The sequence below is a fragment of the Filicampus tigris genome, chromosome 9 (assembly GCF_054856515.1).
Source record: "Filicampus tigris isolate MCC_2025a chromosome 9, RoL_Ftig_1.0, whole genome shotgun sequence".
Classification (NCBI taxonomy): Eukaryota; Metazoa; Chordata; class Actinopteri; order Syngnathiformes; family Syngnathidae; genus Filicampus; species Filicampus tigris.
The window spans coordinates 16,937,298-16,959,896 of NC_141225.1; the positions used below are offsets into that span (position 1 = coordinate 16,937,298).

The window sequence follows — 22,599 nt, forward strand, 5'->3', positions numbered from 1 at the left end:
CTTCACCAAACAAACAAGAGGAGAATTTAATTTGGTTTGTTTGGGAAAGGATTTTTGCTAGCTGAGCTGCAAATGGATGCATCTGGAGGCTCAAAGTGTTGCTTTCAAGGGGGCAGCCATCACGCCGTTACATTTGTGCTTAAATTCAGGGTGTAAATTCAGACAATAATGATGAGTAAGCTAATCCAGACTGTAGTGCATTCTGTTTGCTGTTGAATGGAGACAATGTGGTTCATGGATGTCACAACTAATTATCTATTTGACCAACAATAATGTAGTTCACTGTCAGATAATCAGCAAACTGCACTGTTCAGCTCCACCCTTTAGGTAAAGCACTATTGCGATTTGGACCCCAACAATCCGGTGCCCAAAGGAAGAATGGAAATTTTGAGTTATTTTGGTCCCCTTTACACCTTTTGGCAAAATAAAATATACGGGTGACTAAGGATAACTTCAGGTCAAGGTTTGAATGTGAACATATTAGTTCATGCTAAATTAGCTTATCCCTACGAGTTAAAGCAGAAAACAAACTCAGATCCACTGGCAAATGTCGGAGATAAAAACAGTTTTCACTCCTCTCAGCTCCCCAAGGTGTAGACACAATCCTTTCAACCAGCTATCTGTGTTACAGATGGTAAGTCTATGGGGAAATTCATGTAGGCCATCGCATCATGCGGCGACACCATCCTTATAATTACACGGTTTGGCAACTATGTCATGTTAGCTTCAAAGCATGCCAATTTGCCTATAACCGCATCTTATTATAGCTCCATCAACCTATCGGTACTTTTTTTTTTAAATTTCAGACTCGTTTATTAAACACAGTTCATATGACGGTAACGGAGCCATCTCCGTGGCAACCCATCAGATAATTCTGCCAAGTCATAATGTCTGACCACTAAAGTCACCAACTTCAATCGTAGCGTTTTGGAGAATTTCCCTCAAGTAGGACCAAGCAAGATTGTGTGTGTGACTGTGTGTGTGTGTTACAGAAGATAATTATAGGATAGCGAAGAAGGAGGGAGCGAGGATTAACTGGGTTTCCTTACTGGGAGCGCCAACTAAAAATATCTATTATCTTCCTGCGCTAGCCTGTGCTATTGATCCTCTTTCTAAAGCCTTTTGTGGATTCAGTGTGACATCACTTCGGCGAGTCGTGTTTGCTTTGGGATGTTAGCAGGTTTGCACATTACGGAGTGGGGGACACTTAAAAACATGGAAGTGTGTTGCAAAATCTTATTTTTGTTTTTTTTTTAACTTGAGCTGTCAGTCTCCTGCGGTGGAAGCCAATCAATAAAACTGCAGCGGCCAGCAATTTTTTTTTTTAACGCTGGTCCCAGTTTGTGCTTGGGTTACATTAGGCATTCATCAATCTGCTGTCCCAAGCTACATTAGTTGAGCTGGATTTGGAACAACGGGAAACAAATCAATGCCATATAAGCAAGCATCCTGCTACAAATATGAAATATAATAGTTGAATTGGATTTTCCAGACATATATAGCATGCTTTCTGTGTTGATTGCAGATCCATCGGCATTTATTTGTTCTGTTTACTGGGAAATTCTGTTGATCTCAGCACATCTGTACTCTTTGTGCAGGCTGTTCACACATGATGGTGCACAGAAAGTGAGCAGATAGAGACAATGTCCATAGTCCGCAAATGGAACCATACACACACACACACACACACACACACACACACACACACACACACACACACACACACACACACACACACACACACACACACAGTATCCAAACATTTTGGCCCACAGCCTGCCTTTGAGCCACACAGACAAAAAGTGTCCACTCATCACTCCCCCCCTTTGGGAAACAAAATACCGCCCCATCTTTTCATCGCAACAACACTAACCTTCGCTCACGCACAACTTGAGCTCTCGGTTTTCTGCTGGTTCTGCCTGAGCTACGCTCGTGTGCTCATACCTGAGGTGGGGAGCAGCGACCCGTTGGAGGCTGATCTCCGAAGGATCCTCAGGCCGTCACTCCACGATCGGGACTTGGGCAGCCTCTTCAAAAGTCGCCCCAGCCGGCGCGACACCTGCCCGAAGCAGGCGCTGCTGACTTCCCCCTCCGAGTCCCCACGCGCCTCCTCCAGACGAAGAGACACCTGACCAAAGAATGTCCTGTCCACCGTGACACCTTCTACATTCCTGGACCTGCCCCCCAACCCGGTGCCCCTCCCCCCTCCGTCTTGCCCAGGTGCTACCTGTGCCGCGGATGGAGCATGGTGGCTCCATCTGGAGGGCATGGTCCCGTAGCCCTCGCTGGCTCTTCTGTGCTGCCCCCGCCGGCCCCTGTCCCCAAGAGGGCTGCCCCAACGCCAGCCCGCCCATGGCCCCCCTCTGCCATCCCAGCGCAGCCACTCTGCCACCGGTGCCACGCTTCGTATAAAGAGCCCCTTCTGCGCTCGCTCTGCCACCCCTCCGCCGGTTCTCCCCACCCCGCTAATGCTCTGTTGCCTCTCACTTTGCTCGGACCTCCGAGCCCCGAGATGCTACTTTTCCATCCGTAGTCCGATTCCTGTGAGCTCAACGCTTCTCTAGCCCTCTGCCGGTCTGTACTGCAGCACCCACACTCTGCAGTGCTGTGCAGCTGGCTTAAAGAGACAGAGACCCCCCCACATGCGATATCAGCGTCATTGTAACGTACACAGCAGCTTTCCTCTCTCCTTCCAGCAGGAGCGTTCACCTTCTTGCTTCCTGCTTATTTTACTACAAGATTTACCATGAATGACACTCTCATCCCCTCTTTGCAATGAAAAACTGTTTCATAGATCTAATTGCCACATAAGGTGAATCATCTCAAGTGTTTCCCTTGCTGCGTTTTAGTGTATTTCTGGTCATGAACAAGCAAGCCCTACTTTTAAAAGGTAATAGAAGAAGTGTTTACTCTGCACATATCCATCCTTTTTCTATACTGCCGTCTATTATCTATCCTCATTAGCAGCACAGGTGTGCTCCAGTCTATGCCAGGCGGCGTCCACCATGGACTGATCGCCAGCCAATCGTAGAACAAATATAGACAAATAACTTCACACCAATGGGCAATTTTGATTACTTACATGCATGCTTTTGGAGTTTGGAAGGAAGTGGAGATAAGCAAGGAAAGAACATGCAAACCACCCCGAACCTCGTAACTTTAAGGCAGATGACCACTAAACCACCTTGCTGATTCTCTACAATATGCTCAGTCTTACTGTACAATAAAACCTAATCCAATCCAACCAATATTTTAGGGGAAAATTCCTTTCAAATTTCTGTTAAATTTCTACATATAATGGAGAAGAAGAGACTTAAAAACGTTGCCTGTACATTTACAGTAATGTTTAGAGCAGAAGTTTCCAACCCATATTGGAACAGGGCACATACTTTCCACTAGGAAAAAAAAAAAAAAAAAGTTACAAAATATGTACTGAAAGATTTTTTCACAAGTTTATTTACACAATGTCAAACGTGGGTGTGTTTTGTTAAACCTGTAAATTAAGTCTGGTATATTTAAATCTGATATATTTTTTCAGGAATTCAGTACCGGTAATACTCTTTGGACCAATGAAGTGAAATTGGATAATTTCTCATAGCGCAACTGATAATCTCTCACAGCACACTAATGGGGCAGAGTGGTTGGGAATCACTGCGTTAAAGGTTCCACCGTCTGTTGATTTCATCTGTGTTCTCACTGTTTGTTATAATCACAAAGCCTTAAGGTAGGATTTTCTGAGGAGTGCCTTTGCTTTGTCCTTCTGCAGTCCCACTATCCAACCACCAAGGGCATTCTAAATATAGACTGCCTGAACGTCTTCCCCGTGGGCAGAGCATGGTGGCAACAAGGTCTATCTGCTTATAACATATCTCTCATCTCCTGACCTCAACTTGCCATTATAATCGTTAATCAACACTCCACTGCACGATGGAAACTCTTCCCATGTATTGTTTGATATTGGGGGGGGGGGGGGGGGGGGGGGGGAAATCAACTGACAGTGAACACATGAACCATTACAAATATTTAATGGAGTCGGTTGAAGGACGATGGTGTTTCTTCTACATTCAGTAGTTTCTTTCCGACTGACGACTTGTCAGCTCTGGCGGAATGTTTCCAAAAAGGACATTCACACGCCTTGGCAGAGCTGCATCGGGACAAGAAGTTTGTGAGCCATTGAACACAACCTTCTTTTGGGGGTTTCTTCCACTGTGAATGGCGCATTGTGGACAACCAATGTGGAACAGATGAGAGGCTTGACTGAAACAAGGCCTGCACTGACCAGGAAAGACCAAAGAGATGGACTGAAAAATGAAGACTACCTCAACATTAGTTCAGTTGCCCTATAAAGAACACACTGTCAGAAAAGTACACCTTTACTACATGTAGGCTAATTTATGGTTTCCATGGGAATTGTTAGCATCTTTTCCTAGACTTTTTTTTTTGCTACAGGTCCAATCCAATGTCAATGGTTCAAAAAAAGACAGAAAAGTGGAAGATGATCTTTGCAAATCTGAGAATATGAAAATAAGGTGGTGGTGAAGGAAAATAGCGGTTGGCTTTGCTAGCTTCAGCTAGCTAGTCTTAAAATATTAATGGATGACAGAACTAGCGGTGAGGGCAGCGGCGAGAAATGAAGCTTTATTTTCATCCCCACAATGTTATGTCCAACAATGTGTTTGCAGCAACTCTGGGAATCGAAAGCTTTAGCCCAACACGCATCAAGATCACAATACTTTACAACACTGTGCCGTAACACTTGTCGCAGTGCTTCAAGCATTGTGAAAATATTTGGCCAAAAATTAGACCGGTAGCATGGTCACTTGCAAAATATGCAAGTCTATCCTCAAACACCATAAATATGAGATAAAAGCAGTAAAACGGAGAAATTATTAATTTTTGGGAGCCTATTTATGACATCTCGCCTTACGACACGTTTTGCTATGGAACATGAGGAAAGACCAGCTGGCAAAGAGAAAAACATGGAGTGCTGCCACTATTACAACAACTATATTCATCATAATGGTTGTACTTTTAATCATTTAGTCAAGTAAACAAATGTATCATTGCAGCAGTTCAACCGTGGAACAGATGATTTCTATTTCCATTCTTTCTGATTGTTTTAATTGTTTCAAAAAGTGAGCTTGGAGGTTCCACAGTGTCTCAGCATTTTTGTACCCCCGCCGATACCCTGATGGGGTGTTTTATGTGACAGAAGTGATCAGGCAAGAACTGCACACGACGTCCTGCTTCTGGGTCTTGTTTGACCCTCCATCCACACCTCATTATGAGGTCTGGTGAACGAGAGCCACCATTTACAGGGCGCAGGTCATTGTGCTTTTTAACAATCAGTTCAAGGGGATATGCTTACCAAGCACTGGCCTACCTTGTGGGCCAGTGTAACAACTAAAAGGCTCAGTGGGGAGGCAGGCGTATACAAATGAACACAATCATGGCCATGTAGAACAACTTGATCCTTTTTTTGTTTGTTTATGAAGAGTATGGATAATTGAGTTGCCGGCGGGAGGAATTTAATTTATCCCATTAAAGCCTAAAGCGCCTGGCTCAACAGCTCCCCAAAACCTAAGGTCGTCTTTGGAATTACCCTTGAATACCTGAAGTTTTCCCAGAAATTCAACACCTACAAAATAATTAATATCTCAGCCCCTGTAGTAGACAGAAACATAATTCCAAAAGATTTTGAGACCTTAGACATGTGGCTTGCACACAGGCCCGAGTTTATTCATCTTTACTTTTGCAATCAAGGATGTAAAAATAAAGTGTCGGTGTAAGAGGTTTAAAAATCGAGTGGTAATTACCATCCTCTTTTTTGTTACAAAGACGTCGATAATGTCATTGTCTACAAACATATACCTTAACCATATATCACGTTCGACTGGTTCTACTGGTTCAAAGCCCACAAGCGCATCATCTATATCACTGCCGTTACTCATTTCAAAGCCGCGATCGATGGCGTTCGCCTTTATGACTCGAAAGAATTCCAGAACATCCTCTGCGAGCTCATGACACCGTCACGTGTATATTCTGATGCATTTCATTGGTTAAGAGAACAAAAATTTGATAAAAAAAAGAAGAAAATGACGTATATGCTCTACAGGCTTTAAGGGTAGAAAGACGGTTATGCACTCCCATCCTTAATGGGTTAAACAAACATTCTGGGAAAATGTTTATGTGCTTTTGGGTTCTCTTTAGCGACCATATGATGTTGATCAACATACAGTACAAGCAGTGCTGTCACAGTATAGGAACACCTAATTAAGATTTACAGGTGCTAAATGGTGCCACAACAGCACGGCCCCCTCAAAGCCTTAATTAAATCCAAATGTGACATCTGACTCGTCTGACATGCCCGTAATCCCAGTCCCTCCATCCATCAGACATAATCCCAGGCAGGCGACACATAGCAAGGATTAAACTGGCTGCCAATCCCCTCCCTTCCTGCCCTTTCAAATACAGTACAAACGCATGTTAAAAACAAGATATACACTTCAGAAATGCCCTCGATTCGTCTTGAAGCCCTAGACAATGTTGAGAAACCACACATGCAGCATCTCAGGGATGTTGAAGGGTGCACACTGAAGAGACTGAGTGAAGGACACCACAACACAAAGATTTACAGTATCTTGGACAAATAATTTGGCTGCAAAAACTCCTGACTCTTTCCCTGTTATTTCACGTGGGTGTAGTTGAAAGTGGATCATGTGTGCATGCATAGGCAGTTTCTATTTTGGTCCAGAAATGCTGACATTTATGTTACCCCGTATGGCTACACATCCATCTCCGCAGGTTTTGAGAGAAAACGCTGCAGAGTGGACCATTTATTCTTAGGGTCAGCATTTGGTATTTCAAATAAAACAAAACAAAACCAAAATACTGAAGAGAACTTTTTGGTGTGTGATCCAAAGAAACTCATGACCGACAGTAATCTCTGCTCTCGCTTCACTGGGCGGCCACTCGCTGATGGAACATTAAATCGGACAGCCCCGCAGCACTGCGGACCCTCTCGCTAGGCTTTGCTCGCCTTTTACATTGCAGCACTTCTGACTCGCAACTTGCACTACTTTGTCTCATCACATCCTATACCTCCTTTGTCTACAAATTTCTATTTGTCTTCCCTCCTAAAATCTGTAATGCTGCTTCCCTAGATGTTAAAATAAAAACTCCCTGCCAAAGCAGACAGTCAATAACATGAGTTGTTAAGTGCTCATGGGTCCTTTGAAAGGCACTATCTACATCTATTATCGTTATTACTATAATTATAGCACACTGCTTGCATACATTTCCACCAAAGCAGTCTGCCCAAAGACATAGAGACACTGTGACCCAATTGGCAATGACCGAGGCAGTACAGGTGTTTGTGATGTCATCAGTAACCACGTGACCCCACCAGAACACTTCCAACATGTTCGCCAGACTGCAAATAAATAGGCTCCATTTAAATTGGTTGTTTCTGGAATGCAAAAGGCAACACATCATTCAAGATGACAAAACAAAACCACCATTTTCCCTCTCTTTCTCTTTAAACAAGAGCCATAAATCCCGGAGCGAGAACAAGGAGGCAAAGCTGGAAGGACAAGATAATGAGCTTTCCATGGGTAAATGTTGGCAGCATCTGTGGAGCAAAATGTGAGCTACCAAAACAACAACTGACTACTTGTACTCTTTTCATGAGATCGGAGGCTGTAACTGCACACACTGGAATACAAACACATTTGAGGATTTTAAAATGCCTACCAGTATATCGCTGGCGTTAGGTGGAATTCTTGTACCTCCAAAATTATCACTTTTCAAGAGACCCCCAAAATGTGTTTTGTTCAACCATCAACATTACATCGTCAAGGAGCGTGAGATATCTTTAACACTTTAGATTGGTCATTAAATTTTTTTATAAAATAACACCCACACGTGTGGCCTGACCAATAGTATAGATCTGTAAAAAAAGGAATAAAAATAAAAAATGAACCAAATTGTGACATAAGATGTTTCAGCTCCATGCCAGTACTATTGAAAATTTTTTGAACATTTAGTGACCAAATTTTAGTTGATACCCTTGATGACCTGTGCTTAACGTCTGGGTACTACTACACTTTTTGTCCTCGCTAATAAGACAAATTGTGGCTCTAGTACAACAACTATGTGCACACTAGCAGTGCATACTAGCATACTCTTTTGTCGTTAATAGCAAGACATTAGTAGAATGACTATGCTAGTTGAGCAAGCTAGTTGAGTGAATGTGTCCTACTAGCACATCTTTCCCACTACTATGGCCATTTTTCTCCTACTGATAGTATACGGGGAGTCATCTGAGTATTTCATCGATATCATTGATATTCAGATTAAGTCCATGTAATGGACTTCTTGTCCTCAATAGCATGACAATTCAGCGCACTAGTAGAATGACTATGGCAGGCTAGTTGAGCTACTAGTGCCACTATTAGCCTACTAGTGTACGGAAAAAATGTTTGAGCGTTTCTTTGAAATCCATGATATCTATCTTAATGTCCATGACATGTACTAGTACTGTTGTCCTCATTAGTAATGCGAGCACGCTAGTAATTCCAGTACACGAGCAGAGTGAGTGTTTTTTCCACTACTAGTGCCACTTTTGGCCGACTAGTATTATGGGAAGCTGTTAGAGAATACATTGTACTAGTAACTACTACGTCGTTTGTCCTCGGTCACTAGTACTTTTTCAGTTACTAGTAGTGAGGCAAAACTGTGCACTAGTTGACAAGCACGTGTTACTAGGACTACAGGTGACACATACGCAAAAGCATACAAACACATACCAAGAGACCATTGGACTACTCAGTACTGTACTCACTTTGACACTCGAGGGCCTGTGTGTTGATCTGACAGCTGCAAGCGTCGCACCAATCCTGCGTAACGGCCTTGGCTTCGAACCGGTGTCCCGCACCCTTGTCGGTCGTCAGCCCGAGTTCCGACCCCTGCGGGAAGATGGCCCAGGCCTCTCTGCGGGGAGGCTCGGTGCGGGCCAACCTCACCACTCCGGTCCTGCCCTGCGTGACACGCTCCAGAGGAAGACCCCCGCTCTCGTTTCGGCCGGACTTCGAGCTAAAAAAGCTTTGGTGTCCGACGTCTTTGTTGGTAGGCTCCCGACCGTTATGTAGAAGCTGCCGGTGCCGCGCAGCGAACGACACGCTGTTCGTGACATCGACCGGGGAACACTGGAGCGCAGCCTCTGCGTTGCGGTACTGAGCGTCTCTCCCGGCCAGGGAACGCGAGTCGGAGCGCGCGCTGCCCCGCTGCATGGCCCGGTCCGGGCTACGTGGCGAAGCGGGGGCTGACGAGACTACTCGGCACCCACCGGTGGGAGACCCGTCGTTTGAGACTGCCGTGTCCCCCGCTGGTCCTGCAGGCAAATGACACGTCCCGGCTTGGTTCGGAGCGGTGACGGAACCGCATCTTCTCAACATCATTTTCTCCCAGGAAGACTTCCTCGGAAGGGTGATTTTCTTCCTGCCGGTGGCCGGTTTGAAGACGCGGAGCAGAGGTTCCGAGTCCAGCCTGTGCTGGGCCGGGTGTTGGCCCACCACACTTGCAGAAGCCATCGCGTCTGCTAAGTGCTTTATGTGTCTGCCGTGTTGTGCTCCCTCCGTGCCTCGAATGTTGACTCAACTCGCGCCTGACACTAGCGTGTCGCCGTGACGTCACCAGCCGGGTAGTTCTTTGAAACCTACGGGCGCGCCCCCCCCCCAAGCGACGTGAACGCGCTCGGATTTTCAACTCGAACATAAGTGGCATAATAGTTCAATACTCAGGCAGATTTCCAGGAAATAAACTGGCCAATTAAAGACCATTTTCAATAGTAGTATTCACTGGGTTCATCACAAGAGCACGCAAGAACAAAAGATTGTGACACCATGTGTGTGCTTTGTAGCCTATAACGTACTAGTGCCTTGTAAATATTTCCAACTACTCCAGGTGGTGCACAATCATTTTGTTTTGCGCAATACATAATTTAATTAGCAGTTTTTGAAAGAAGTGGTACTTTAAATTTAAACCCAAACAAAAACGAAGACTGAAAACTGGCAACACAAAACATGACTTCCTGATTCATTTTTAAAACTAGATTACTGTCATCATTCTATCTCCAGACCTTGACATAGTCACTGAAGTGTCATGAAATGATATTAAATATTGCTATACCTGTCACATTTGAAGGCGAGTTGTCTGTCTGTATCAGGTACTGCTCAATTTCTTTCAACAACCAGCAGAATTGCTTTAAGATGAGTATACAATCAGTATGATTCCATAGTTGTTTAAAACATGACTCTTTAGATAAAATTGTGTTTACATTTTCCAGTCATATTCTTTTTGATAACGAACTTTATGCTTCCATGCTCCCTTTCACTCTAAAAGAACACTTATATAGTAGCTAGTAGGACACAATATTTGTTGAACTGCCCTCTGTCTAATATTTTCTCAATACCCAATTCTTTTTTTCCTTTTGACTTTTTACACGTAGTCCCTACATTTGAAAACATCTGGAATTTCTACTCTGTCAAACGCTTGTTATTTGTCAACCTCCACAGATTATGACACAACATGAAAAAAATAACTTAATAAAGACAAGGTGGAAAAAAAGGCCAGTTGCGATATGGAGGAGAGCGAACCAGGGAACATTAACCATGATGGCACGGATTAGGAGAAGCAAGATACGTTTTTTTCTACTTTAAGTACAGGAGTTGAATCAATAAATCTACTTTCACCAGTAAGCATCTGCACTTCTACTTTAACAGAGAGTGATTTGCCACCTATTTCGGTAAGACACTAAAACAGTGAAGCATTTCAGAATTATTTTCTCCAAATCAGAACATCTGGCTACCAATTACGCTTTATTATCAATATATAGTATACAAATATTAGGATATGAAGCAAATCACAATGTTAGGAGTGCTGACTGCAGCTGATACATATCCAAAATGTGGTTGGTATCCCAAAATTCCCCCCATGTATACATAGACTGGAACTCTCAAATAATAAAAAAAGACATTTATATAAGCAAAGACTAAGTATGAAACTTGTGACATTTTGCCTGCACAAAACAGGGATACACAATACCCCCAGCAAAGTGGGTTTTTTTCAAGCTTAACATTTCGGATAATGATGAGTCATCTTCGCAGAGGCGTTGTTCCCAGAAACTCACGTGAGCATTAAATATGTACTTACTTTCACTTTTCTTATTGTATTTGACAAAATTATTACCCACAACAAAACCGATGAAAGCAACATAACACAGGTTAAAAAATAAGGTGCACTCACCCATGCAAAATAGAAGCATCTGAAAGTGTGCATGAAAACAAAACAAAACATAATTTCCCATTCTGAGTTAGTAATTTTTCTTGTGCAGACAATGTCCAATATAATAGCAGCATTTGCTACATGGAAACAACAACACAGGGACAGAGTAGAAAACGACTTTAAATGAAATCTACTGTGATTGAGGGGGCTTTGATTGATTTAATCACAGCGTGTGCCTGAAGTCAACAAAACGTCATGGGAGACCTGACAGGTTTGACAGTGAGACGGAAGACTTCCACCTCGTCAGTGAAGAATTCCTTCCCATGACTTTGAACGGGAATCAGTATAGAAAATGGATGGTTGAATAGATAAACTGTATTAATGAGGTTTGCATTGAAGTGCCCGCTGGCAAACCGCACGCACAAAATCCCTCAGTGGTGTTTTGTCCCCCAACTGTGAATCTTATCTCTTAATTGGTTCACAATCTGCCGTTTTCAGCTCCCTCTTTCAGCGGGCAGTCTTTGATAGCATCACAGCAGTCATCCAGCAAGTGTTCACCAGGCAATTAAAACGAGGCGCCTGTCACAGTGTGGCGGGCCGGGCCAAGCTCGGTCTCACAGCCACTGCAGAGTTGACTGCTGCCAGACTGCACAAAAAATGGACATGCAGTACAGTGACATGAACCTATTCATGAACAACACTTAGGCTGTTTTACTGACCTCTCAATAATGGTGTTGCTACACTGCAGTTCCCGGACCAGAATTTCCATTTCTTCCTTTAGGTGGTACATCCTAGAACAAAGAAAGATGTGCTAGCATGCAAATTGTCTGTCATTTGGATTTGCACACATAGAGACGCACACACGCACCCCCCGCCCCACACACACACCCACACACAAACCTGGACACCATTTGTTCTTTATCCCTGAGTGGCATTTCCTGCTGCTGCTGTCCTGCTCCGCTTGGCTGTAGTGTGACCAAGATTCTGTCTAGAGTCTGAGGTGGACAGATGACATGTTGCATTGATAAAAATCATCCATCGGCCCACATGATTTGCACCATGTAACCACCAGATTTTAACACATAATAAACGGAGGCCACACTTTGCCATTCATTGTGAGAGTAATTTGTGCTCCTCCTGAAAGTACAACTAAAAAATATCTATTCTTTGACTGTATCTTTTCAGTGTAGAACCTCCGTAATGAAAATATACTTCACTCATGTCTAACGAAATAGTTTTCATTTTGAGTGACTAGTCGTGACCGAGTCCAACTCACTTTGTTTTGATGCTGCTCAGTTATCTCAAGGTCAGCCAACATGCCTGTGCAGAAGGAACTGAAGTCTTGTAGATGGTTCTGCATCTCTAGTAAAATTCTGCAGATACAGGAGGGACATTAACGCTACTGCGTCCTTAATGACCCTGTAAAGTGAGTTCAGAGATTTGTTTCCAAATACATTATATAGGTGAATGCCGAAAACAATATGCAGTAACTCAATTTTTGAAGTAAAGCGCTGAACTGTTTTTAATCATTTTAGTTTTCCTGATGTTCTGAGTGTGGCTAAAACAGGGTCCAGTGACGCATTCTTGGATTGACTTCCTCTTTAAGCGGAAACATTTTCGATCTATTTTGAAGCCTCGTTTTATACACTTTGGCATTTTTTTAAACATTCAAATTTGTCAGGTCTGTTAACAACACTCTTCTCTACGGTGTGTCAAATTCAGACAACCTTTACCTTGACTTTTCAGGGACTTTAAAAGTGTAGTTGTTCAAAAGGTTTTGTCCGAGGTGATGTGAATGTGAGCCAAAGTTAAGAGTTAAGTTTCTGTGGTTCAAACATGCTCTGACCTGCTCCATGTCCTAGTGCTGTCCAAGAGATCCTTATATTTTAGCACACAGTTTTCTCTGGTGAGAGACTTAACCCGCTTGATGTGGGAGGACAGATGGATTCTATCAAAGACGATTATAATCAGGTTATGTGATAACATTCCCAGGCTGGGAGAGCAGTCCGACAGGTAGATGCGACATACTTTTCAAACTTGTGGATTTGTTCATCATTATATAACAAATCTGTGGAGAAAATCAAAAGTTAGGCAGGGCAGCGGAATCATGGATGTAAAGTTACGAGACAACAACATACTTCCCGAGAGTCGATCTTTACGGTAAAGTTGATGAATGGCCACGATCTTTTCAAGGAGTATCTGCATTTTCTGACAGCTGCAGGAGACAAGAGGTCAAAAGTCACACCGCCATGACCTGGGAGCTTCCTGCTTTGTACCTTTTGTCACTGTTCAGCATCTCTGCAAGTTTGGCCTGCTCTATCTGCAAGTGATCCAGGCGGTTCTGAAATTCCCGAATGCCTGCAGCGTACCCAGGCAGGTGCTCATTGACCTGCAAGGATGACAGCAGCAGCCGTACATTGTGATATCACAAGTAATATTAACATTTCTGGTCGGCACTATTAAGAAGGAAGGCCTGAGCTTTGTTGTGTTTAGAAACGTATCCCTTTCCAGCCAAACCAAAACATGTTAGAACCCAAGACATATTTCATTTCCTTTCATTTGAAACTAGCCTGAGCATTTCCGGTGACCCGGTTTAAGCTATACAGAATGTCCCGCTTCTGTGTTTACAGTTCAGCAAAGGCTAAGCCTCCTGGTATCGCTTACCTGCTGCAACCTGTCACTCTTATCAGCTGCACCCAGGTTTTGTGAAGCGTGGCGATCTCTTCGCAATATAAAAGACATGGGAGGAAAGCGTTAGGACGAGGTCATTTTTTAAAAAAATGCCCATTATTTTGCTCAGAATTTGTGCAAGCAGACTCACAGAGTGAATATCCTGTGTTGGACCCCGAGGCAGGACTTGAGTCTAATGCTGATCAGCGCAATATTGTGCATAGCTTCCCCACACTCCCTGCCCAACTTCATCCTGAAATAGGGAAAAAAAAAAATGCCATTGTAATCACTTGACATCGGGCAAGAAGCTTGAAGATGAGACAATAATCGCCGCCTACAGAGAAGACGAGGCATCTGTAAGGCTGACATTTGGATGGAGGTACGAGAGAAAAATAGCTAAATATTTCAACATTTATGAAAGGCGATGATGTCCGCTGAAAAGAAAGCCTGTGCCTCACTGGAGGGATAAGAAAGACCGTTAATTGGTCGATGTCGGAAAGAAAGCTTTTAGACTAGGTTATAAAGTATAATTATTATAATGTATAATTATTATAATACATATTACATTGTAATATTTTAAGGCCTCCCCTTAGTAAACACTTCCACCCAGTTAGACACACTGCACTGTCTGCAGTTGAGTAATCAAACAACCTGGTCATTACATGCGGAAATACCCACGGCAACGCATAACTATTGCCACAACAGTACAATCTTCATGACATGTTTCACAAACTCAGCCTTTACAAAACTAACTATCCGTCCATCCATTTTCTATAAAGCCGTTCCTTATTAGGTCACGGGCGAGCTGGAGCTTATCCAAGCTGATTTTGGGCAAGAGGTGGCAAAAATAACTACCGGTACAATGGCAAACATATGTAGCGTGTATTTGTGTTTTCTGTTCGTCAGTCCGTTTGTTATTTAACTTTCGGGTTCATGGATTGATGGATGGATGACGCAAGATGCTGTAAAAGGACAGTCAGTTTGATTCTGCGGTAGAACGTTCCAGTGTGAAGTGAAAATAAGAAGAAGAGTGCTCCTCACATGTAGCTGTAATATCCCTCTAGCAGCAGCTCTCTGCGTGAGTGCAGCAGTTGTACTATCCTCAGATACTGGTGGACCACTCCAACTATTAACTTCAATGACATTAAAACGGCAACGATAATAATGACTTGATGATGGGTTTTTTTTTCCATGTGGCAACAACAGAATAAATCACAGCGCTGCTACCTTGGTGAAGTTGTAGTCGGCCATTACGTCGAACTTGGCTGGGATGATCGGCGTCTCTGCTACAGATTGGATACATACGCAGAAAAGCTAGCCATTAATGATAGGTGCTGATGTACAATACAATGTATGGCACTGTCATTTGTGTCATAAAGCGTAATTCAATTTGCTGTGTGCAGCAAAAAATATGATATTATATGTCACGCACTGTAAATCAATGTATGTGCGTCTTACGTTCCCTGAAGGGTAGGCAGCAGTTTGCTTCTGGCCCCTGACTCAGCAGGATGAGAGGCCGTGCAGCTGTAGTGTGAGGGAGGTTGACCACCTTCATGCTGCCCTCTAGTGGGAGTTCATGGCCCAAGTAGAGCAGCTGTTGGTGCTGGACATCAATTCCAGTCTGCATTGCCACCTCCTCAAAGAAACCAGACACCCTGGACAAAAGAAAGAACAGATGTGGCTATACAGTGCAAACAACACTAATTGTCAGCTGGTACTTGAACGGTTTTGTGTTAACAAACTCTATAAAATGCGCAGACTCACGTGTTGTAATGATGTATGTAGACACAGTGCGCCATAGCCTGCTGGAGAGCAAACAGGTGCACTGGCTGCCGTTGCAGGATGTCTGTTGTGGCTGTGAAGAACTGGTCGAAGCCCCAACACCTCTCCTGGTCAGCCTCAAGTATACCGGCAAGTACAGGAACAAGATGCATCTTGAGACCCCTATGGAGGCAATCAAAATTGACATGGGTGAGCAAGAAGAAATGGATGCTAAACACCAATGTATCACCATGAGCATCTTCCGACTATTCATTCATATTAAATGTTTAAAAGAACAATCAAGTTCCACTCATCAAGGAAGAGACATACTGTGACAGCTGACAGCTGTCCGGCAGGCACGAGCTCCACTCTATTGGTCCGTTATCAACCCGCTGAAATCCACAAATGGCCCCCGTTGGTTTGTCTGTGGTGATTTTGTACCTGCACAACAAAACACAAGTTAGCAACAATAACTTCAATAAATATGTGCTGACCGTGCCATTTAAAAGTATAGTTCAAGACTTTACATGGTCTGCTTGTCCCTGCGGGGCCCTCTGAACGGCATGAAGGGGAGAGACCCTGTGGCAGTGTGGTAAAAGGTCACCCCGACGCTCCACAGGTCCACGCTCACCCCGTACGACTTCTGGTGATGCGCACGGAGCACCACACGCTCATACATGTCTGGGTGCTATACACAAACACACATACTAATATGCTGTGGAACATCAAAAGTAGACATTTTCTAGAAAAATATGTCTAAAAAGTCAAATAAAAGAAACTTTCAAAACACAACAGGTTTGCTGCTATCTGGTGGTCAAAAATAAAATGTTTTTTTTTTTTACATGTATTTTGTACTGTTGTCAACGCTATTGACAGGCCACTCATTATTAATTTCATGCTTGAGGCTGCGTGCTGGTGGAAACACACTAGCCGCATTTGGACATTCATACCCTACACTTTTCTGTCCCCTGTTGACATTCACCCACATGTCTCTTTAAGCGTTCAGACATCCTGTTCTTGCATTGCGGCAACTTTCCTAACTTTGGATTATTTGTAGTCCTTTATTTCTATTGCACGAGATGGCTGGTATCATTAACATCATCAATGTACAGTAACCATTTCTGTCCATTTCTATTTTATGGCTTGCAGATGTCTGCAGATGCCACAAGATGGTGGCAAAGCACTATTTTTTCCCTATTATACATGGTTTGGCATGAGCACAAAAACAGTGACTAGGGGAATTTTACAGCAAATAATAGAGTACAGGATTTAAGGGGGTCAATTACTCACGGTTATCCCCCAAGGCTAACTTTGTTTATTTATATTATGCCAGGTGCCAGTTATGATGAATAGCTATCAAGGAACGATGACAATACAGTAAACACCATGCATGTGCATGACCACTCCCACTAGCAAAACCTACATAGCTCATCAAGCATAGTTCATAGTAAGCATAATATGGCCGAGTGCGAGTAGGGACTACTCCTTAAGCAATCATCGTGAAACTTATTTCTGCAGCACAACAATATCACACAAACGGTTACTTTTATTGTGATTTCCTACCAGATATTCTTCAGTTCCGTAGATGGACATAAACTTCTCATCATCCTCCAACTCTCTCGCCGCTCCGAAGTCAGTCAGCTTATAGACAGACCTGCCGTCCTCACCTGTCTGCCGCATTATGTTGCCCGGTTTTATGTCCCGGTGCACAACGCCGTTCTCTCGTAGGTGATTCATTCCCTGTACTAAAAAAGAACGGCAAATATTCACCTGAAATAAAACCGAGAGCAACTTCTTGTGTACTGCTTAATGTGAAGGGTTACCAATATGACACACATCTTTGAATTCGCTCAAATTATTTGGAGGTAATTGATTTCAAGGTCATTGCACACACTAACTTAGCCATGCACTAGAATACTGACCTTTGTTCCCCATAACCAGCAAATGCGATTCACAAAAACAAACTACATAGTGATTGACATTGGTGACAGTTAGACCCTGTTAAGCATTTTCATTTTTTTCACAAAAGGGACAAATACTGGAACGGACTGTGTTTGACCTGTCGTGTCGTTAAATGTACACTGCCCACTGTACATTTGACGACATGTTTAATGTACTTTAACCTACCAACACATTGTAATACAATGAGGAACTCCGTCTCAGCCAGGCCAAAAGCATTTTCTGGCTCTTCAAGCAGGTTGAGCAAACTTCCCCCTGAGCAGAATTCCATGACTAGAACTTTCTGTTTGGATGGCAGCTGCAAAAGAGAAAGACAAGGTTTGTAACATTCAGTAAGGTTGTCAATTATTGTTGTCCCTGCCTGAAATGCCAGCTTTACCTCCTCCACGGCGTAAAGCTTCACAATATTCTTGTGATTCAGCTTCCTCAGCATGTCAAACTCCCTCATCTGGACCTCGTGAGTGCGGTTGTAGCTCGCCAAGTTGAACACCTTGACGGCTACCAACTCACCCGTCCGCTACAAACATTGTTAACACAAAAACAACAAAAGCTCAGCATTTTGACTGCATGTAGCAGTGTGATGTTTTCCAGCCAAAAGGTGAGCAGCACAGACATGTGGTGATTGTAGAAGAGGAAAACAAGCACATATTTGGGAAAATATGAGGTTACCTTATTTCGAGCCTTGTAGACGTAGGCAGTTGCTCCTTGACCCAGCACATCCTGTAAGGACCACAGGTAGCTGGGGGTGCTTGCTGTCATCTCTGACATTATGGCAGAATAAAGTAAATGAAAGAAAATATACACAAACCTTAGTTCCCTTTCGTTCGAGTGAAATACAAAAGTAGCAAATTGTCAAACTGTGGAACACAAAGACAGCTTCCTTACAACCTATACGTGCATATGTATAACTAAAGCTTAGGAGGAGTTTAATAGTGATTTTTCTGAGCCAGCGTGTTAGATTTACAGTGAAACGGCACGATACAAATGCAAACCACAACGCTGTACTGTAGCGCTGTAGTGTCAGCAGTTGTCAGTAGTCAGTTTGCGACCCACATACTGCATTTAAATCGGACTCTCCTTAAAAAAATAACTAATTGGCATACTTGTGGAAGTAAAAACCTCCGTAGTAGGATAAACCACACCTGAGGTTGAAAGATGGCTGCTGCTGTGGACTACTATTTTCCTTTCCTTGGTTTATGGAGCCAAAAACGTGTTGTATTTCGACTGAAGCGTTAGTAACCACATTTCAGCGTTTCGACTCAAGAGGAAATGTCTGCTCGCTGCTCCCGTGGTTCAGTTGTGATTGCGGAAATGAAGCTGAATGTGCAAACGTGAACTGCTTCAAATGAGTGACACTATGTCCAAAAGTTGCTTCCAATCGAAAATTCAACTCTTGAGAATGTGGATTTTAGAGGGAACAGCGACAAAGTTCACTTTATTTCGGCAGATAAAGTAGCTCTCCTGAAGTGGGTCATGTGACATAAATACTTGCATACAAGAAACGGGGAATCATAACAGCAATAGCAGTGTTAAAACCTATAAATGTAATATCAGTAATACTTAATAATAAGTATTAATAATAATACAGTAATAATTTGTCTTAGCTCTTAAATTATTAAATGTTACTAAGACAATATCTCAAAACTTCTGCTGTTGGGCGCGGTGTCTTCTGGGAGTTGTAGTCACTGTATTCCTGTTGGCCATATCCCAGCATTGGAAGTTGTTTCGAGTTTGTTTGTGTGTGCGCGTGTGCGTGTGCGTGTGTGTCTACAATGTTATATATTAAACACGTTTATATTGTTGTCTGCACATAGAGCTACTTGGATGCTCAAAAACGTTTGTCAGTCTGGGCACAAATATGATACATATCAAAATTCATAGCAAGCAATGTTTATTTAAAAAAGATCTACAACAATAACTACACATATAATTATATAAGGCCTATTTGATTAAACCACCATTGATATTACTGTACAATATTGTACCAAAAAAGAAGAGTGTACCTCTGTAATGTACAACATTGTATATACAAATTACATCTGAACACAGGATTCTCCAGTAATACAAAGACGACTATAAATAAATTTGACATTACAGTCTGTCTTTTTTTTTTGTTTTTTTTAAGTTGCATTTCCAAATGGACACAAATGCATATGTGACAAATCGGGTAAGTCACCCGCACACAGTTAGTCCACACGCAAAAGCCAATTTTGTTCAAGTGCACGACTGATTTGAGACCAGTGAAATGCACCAACCACCCATATAAATGTTTGTCTGTGTGTGCACAAGCACGCAGTCACAGTCCCTCCAGATGTTGCGATGAGGTAAGAGCAACAGTAATACACAATCATTATAAAAAGCCAAAGGGAAAAAAAGTACAAGGGTAATTCAATACGTGGGGTAACGTGATGCAGTGTCTCACATGCAGAAAAATATTTTAACCATTTTATGAATTCATATCCTGATCTAATTTACATACTTGTAAAAGGAGAAATTTATTCGAACATTAAATGGTGCTACTCCCTCCCTGTAATAAATGGGTTCTTCTTTGGCCACCTTTGTGAGAGTTCTGTGGATGTGTTTGACTAAAGGTTTTGTGGCATTATTGCAAAATCCTGTGAATAAAAAGACACGGGTGACAACACATATTTGCCATATCATAGCTTGGCCATCCTCTTGCAATGGATTCATCCATCCATCCAAGCATGCTCACATAGCGGCACACACATGCACACAACCAGACGGCTACACGGTCCACATTTGACCATAAAACAGTGAAAAAGTCAGAATAAAAGGGTGCTTAAGAAGTAATTGGATGAGGTGGTTGGTTGTGCTCTAAACACACTCTTAAAAGCCCTCAGCACCATGCTTCCAGTTGCCCTAATGATTAATAAACATACATGAACACCATTAGAATAATTAAACGTTTTACTGCAAAGTGTGAAGTATAATTATATGAGCAAGCTGTCTTTTTTTTGTTTGTAGTTAGCCTCTCAGTGGCATTGCAGAGACATAAAAGGATGTTGTCAGCCATCTAGTCATTGTAAGCTGCTATCAAATGGCCACAGCATGCAACCTGAAAGGTGTTTACCTGCCACAAAACACCGCACACACACGTCTGTGGAGAACATGTGCGTGTACAGTCCAACATTACAAAGAAAAAAAAATGCTGGCTTTAAGTGGTCCCCTACACAATGAAGAGCTGCAGGAGAAAAGCAGCATAATGCCTCAAACTACCAGCGTTCCATTATTGCTATTGCTTTATTTAGGGCTGAGGAACCTTTTCAATATCAGTGGCTATCGCTGACAGTCATATTAAATTCATGAAAAAATATGATGCAATAACCAAACAAAAATTCATTATTATACACTGGATAGCATTTACGATTTAAATGTTTTCAGGCTTTTTGTACAAGTTTTTCAGAGATTTTGTTTGTTTGTTGCCAGCTCAAACGCTCGCGGTTCCCCACCCGATCTAATAATTCTTTTAGCTACATTTTACTGGACCGAGATCCCAAACAGTAACACATTAAGAAAAAAAAAAGACTGGAACAAGAGATAAAGCTCTCACTCACTCGCACTGATATTTGGCCCAGTCTTTAAATACAGATGTTCATCTCCAGTCTTCCATGTGTGAAGCAGCAAGACAGTGTGTTTCATTTCAATAGAGCTTAAAACTTTTCACAGTCTCTTCTTAGGAATCAAACCATCCCTTTTGATAGTTACAGGGTCTCACAAATGATTCAAGGAAAAGATACAGTGTTTTTTCTTCCTCATGTGAATCTGTGTGGGAAGGAGAGCAACACTTTGGCCCATCCCCCTAAAAACAGCTAGTGTATGAAAAGCTGCAGGTGCCCATCGGTCAGCACGTCTGACCTGTTCCCTTGTGAAAGACCTGAAAATCCTTCCCATGCTGCGATCATTGAAAAGTTGCCTGCCACGCAACCTTGTGACACTCTAAAATGGATTGTGACATCGGAATGCTACAGTGTGTAGTGGGTTAGCGAGTATGTACTATATGTATAACGAACTAAGTGCTTCCGACACCTTCTTGAAGACCTGCTGGTTTGAGCATTATGATCAGATTTGAAGTGGGCTAGGGGAGAAGCGGTGCTAAGCCGGGCAGGATTTGTCATTAGACTGGGAAGAAGGTGGTGGCGGAGGCGCATGAGGGAGGGAGTGCGTGTGCCCCGGTGGCGGAGGTGGCACAGTGGATGTTGGGGAACCCATGGCTGGACTGCCATTCCCTCCACCGCTTTTCGGGAACACCACTGGCTTGGGCCTCGTTGCCGGGGGACGCAGCTCTCTGAAGGAAGGAACCGACGAGGAGAGAGAGGAAGAAGACAGTGAAGGCGAAGTGGCGGAGGGGAGGGGGCTCCTCGGCTGGCTTTTGGTAGCTCGGAAGGAGGAGGGCACGTCGCTGGCTGAGGAGGCGCTGCGCTGAAGTGGGTGAGCGTGCGAGGAGCCGCCCTCACTGTCCCGCAACAGGCGGGAGTGGAGCGGGCTGGAGGGTTCAGACGCCCCTCCTCCGCCGCCACCGCCAGTCACACCTTTCAGCTGCTCCAGTGTGTCGAGGACCACATCAGGGGTGTGTTTGGAGGTGCTCTGCCGCTCCAACTCCCTCAGCTCATTCAGAGCGCAGCTCATTGCTGCCTCGATGTCCTGCAACAAAGAGGAAATAATCATTAACTGAACTGACAAGTGGCTTCGTTACATGGAAAGCTTTAGTATAAGCTACTCGCCATTAAACTGTAGTACTCTTTTTGTATATTTTTTAATATAATATAATTTAAAAAAAAAGGCACATGCCCGCCATACCTCCTAGACTAGGTACGTATTTTACTAGTGAAGCGTTTGATGTTAACTACTGGTAATACAATTTTATAATGTCATTAATACTAGTGCTTGCATTGGTCAAGTAGAGAA

General features: G+C 43.1%; 3 protein-coding genes across 8 annotated transcripts in view; all 3 read right to left on the minus strand.

The window, feature by feature from the left end:
• Window positions 1-9,681, minus strand: part of rassf5 (Ras association domain family member 5) — a 31,945-nt gene extending 22,264 nt beyond the window's left edge. The window contains exon 1 of the mRNA XM_086040353.1: window positions 8,843-9,681. Within this exon, the coding sequence (XP_085896479.1) occupies window positions 8,843-9,590 (748 nt within the window). The 5' untranslated portion in view covers window positions 9,591-9,681. The remainder of the gene's footprint in view (window positions 1-8,842) is intronic.
• Window positions 9,682-10,858: 1,177 nt separating this feature from the next.
• ikbke (inhibitor of nuclear factor kappa B kinase subunit epsilon) lies at window positions 10,859-21,390 on the minus strand. 4 transcript variants are annotated; one of them, XM_086039481.1, is made up of 21 exons: window positions 21,249-21,390; window positions 18,343-18,434; window positions 18,053-18,190; window positions 17,842-17,971; window positions 17,278-17,459; window positions 16,242-16,402; window positions 16,045-16,155; window positions 15,718-15,897; window positions 15,412-15,608; window positions 15,181-15,239; window positions 14,995-15,086; window positions 14,105-14,206; window positions 13,948-14,005; window positions 13,560-13,672; window positions 13,422-13,498; window positions 13,312-13,351; window positions 13,130-13,231; window positions 12,560-12,656; window positions 12,184-12,278; window positions 12,003-12,074; window positions 10,859-11,929 (listed from the first exon to the last, which is right to left on the minus strand). In XM_086039481.1, the coding sequence occupies exons 1-21, from the start codon at window positions 21,331-21,333 to the stop codon at window positions 11,866-11,868; spliced, it is 2,247 nt and encodes a 748-aa protein (XP_085895607.1). In that variant the 5' UTR covers window positions 21,334-21,390; the 3' UTR covers window positions 10,859-11,865. The 4 variants fall into 4 exon arrangements, with proteins under 4 accessions (XP_085895607.1, XP_085895609.1, XP_085895610.1 ...); XM_086039483.1 differs by lacking the exon at window positions 21,249-21,390 and adding an exon at window positions 18,816-19,137; XM_086039484.1 differs by lacking the exon at window positions 21,249-21,390 and adding an exon at window positions 18,482-18,750 and having other exon boundaries at window positions 18,343-18,393.
• srgap2 (SLIT-ROBO Rho GTPase activating protein 2) overlaps window positions 19,548-22,599 on the minus strand; it is a 54,562-nt gene continuing 51,510 nt past the window's right edge. For all 3 annotated transcript variants that reach the window (XM_086039478.1, XM_086039477.1, XM_086039480.1), the window contains exon 23: window positions 19,548-22,335. In XM_086039478.1, coding sequence (XP_085895604.1) covers window positions 21,787-22,335 — 549 coding nt within the window. In that variant the 3' untranslated portion in view covers window positions 19,548-21,786. The remainder of the gene's footprint in view (window positions 22,336-22,599) is intronic.

Excerpts from the sequence above, each read along its gene's own strand:
- ikbke (XM_086039481.1), bottom strand. The coding sequence starts at position 21,333 with ATGAAACACACTGTCTTGCTGCTTCACACATGGAAGACTGGAGATGAA. Across the intron at positions 16,403-17,277 it reads ACGGAACTGAAGAATATCTG|CACCCAGACATGTATGAGCG; the intron begins GTAGGAAATCAC and ends GTTTGTGTATAG. Across the intron at positions 12,657-13,129 it reads AGCACTAGGACATGGAGCAG|AATTTTACTAGAGATGCAGA; the intron begins GTCAGAGCATGT and ends CTGTATCTGCAG.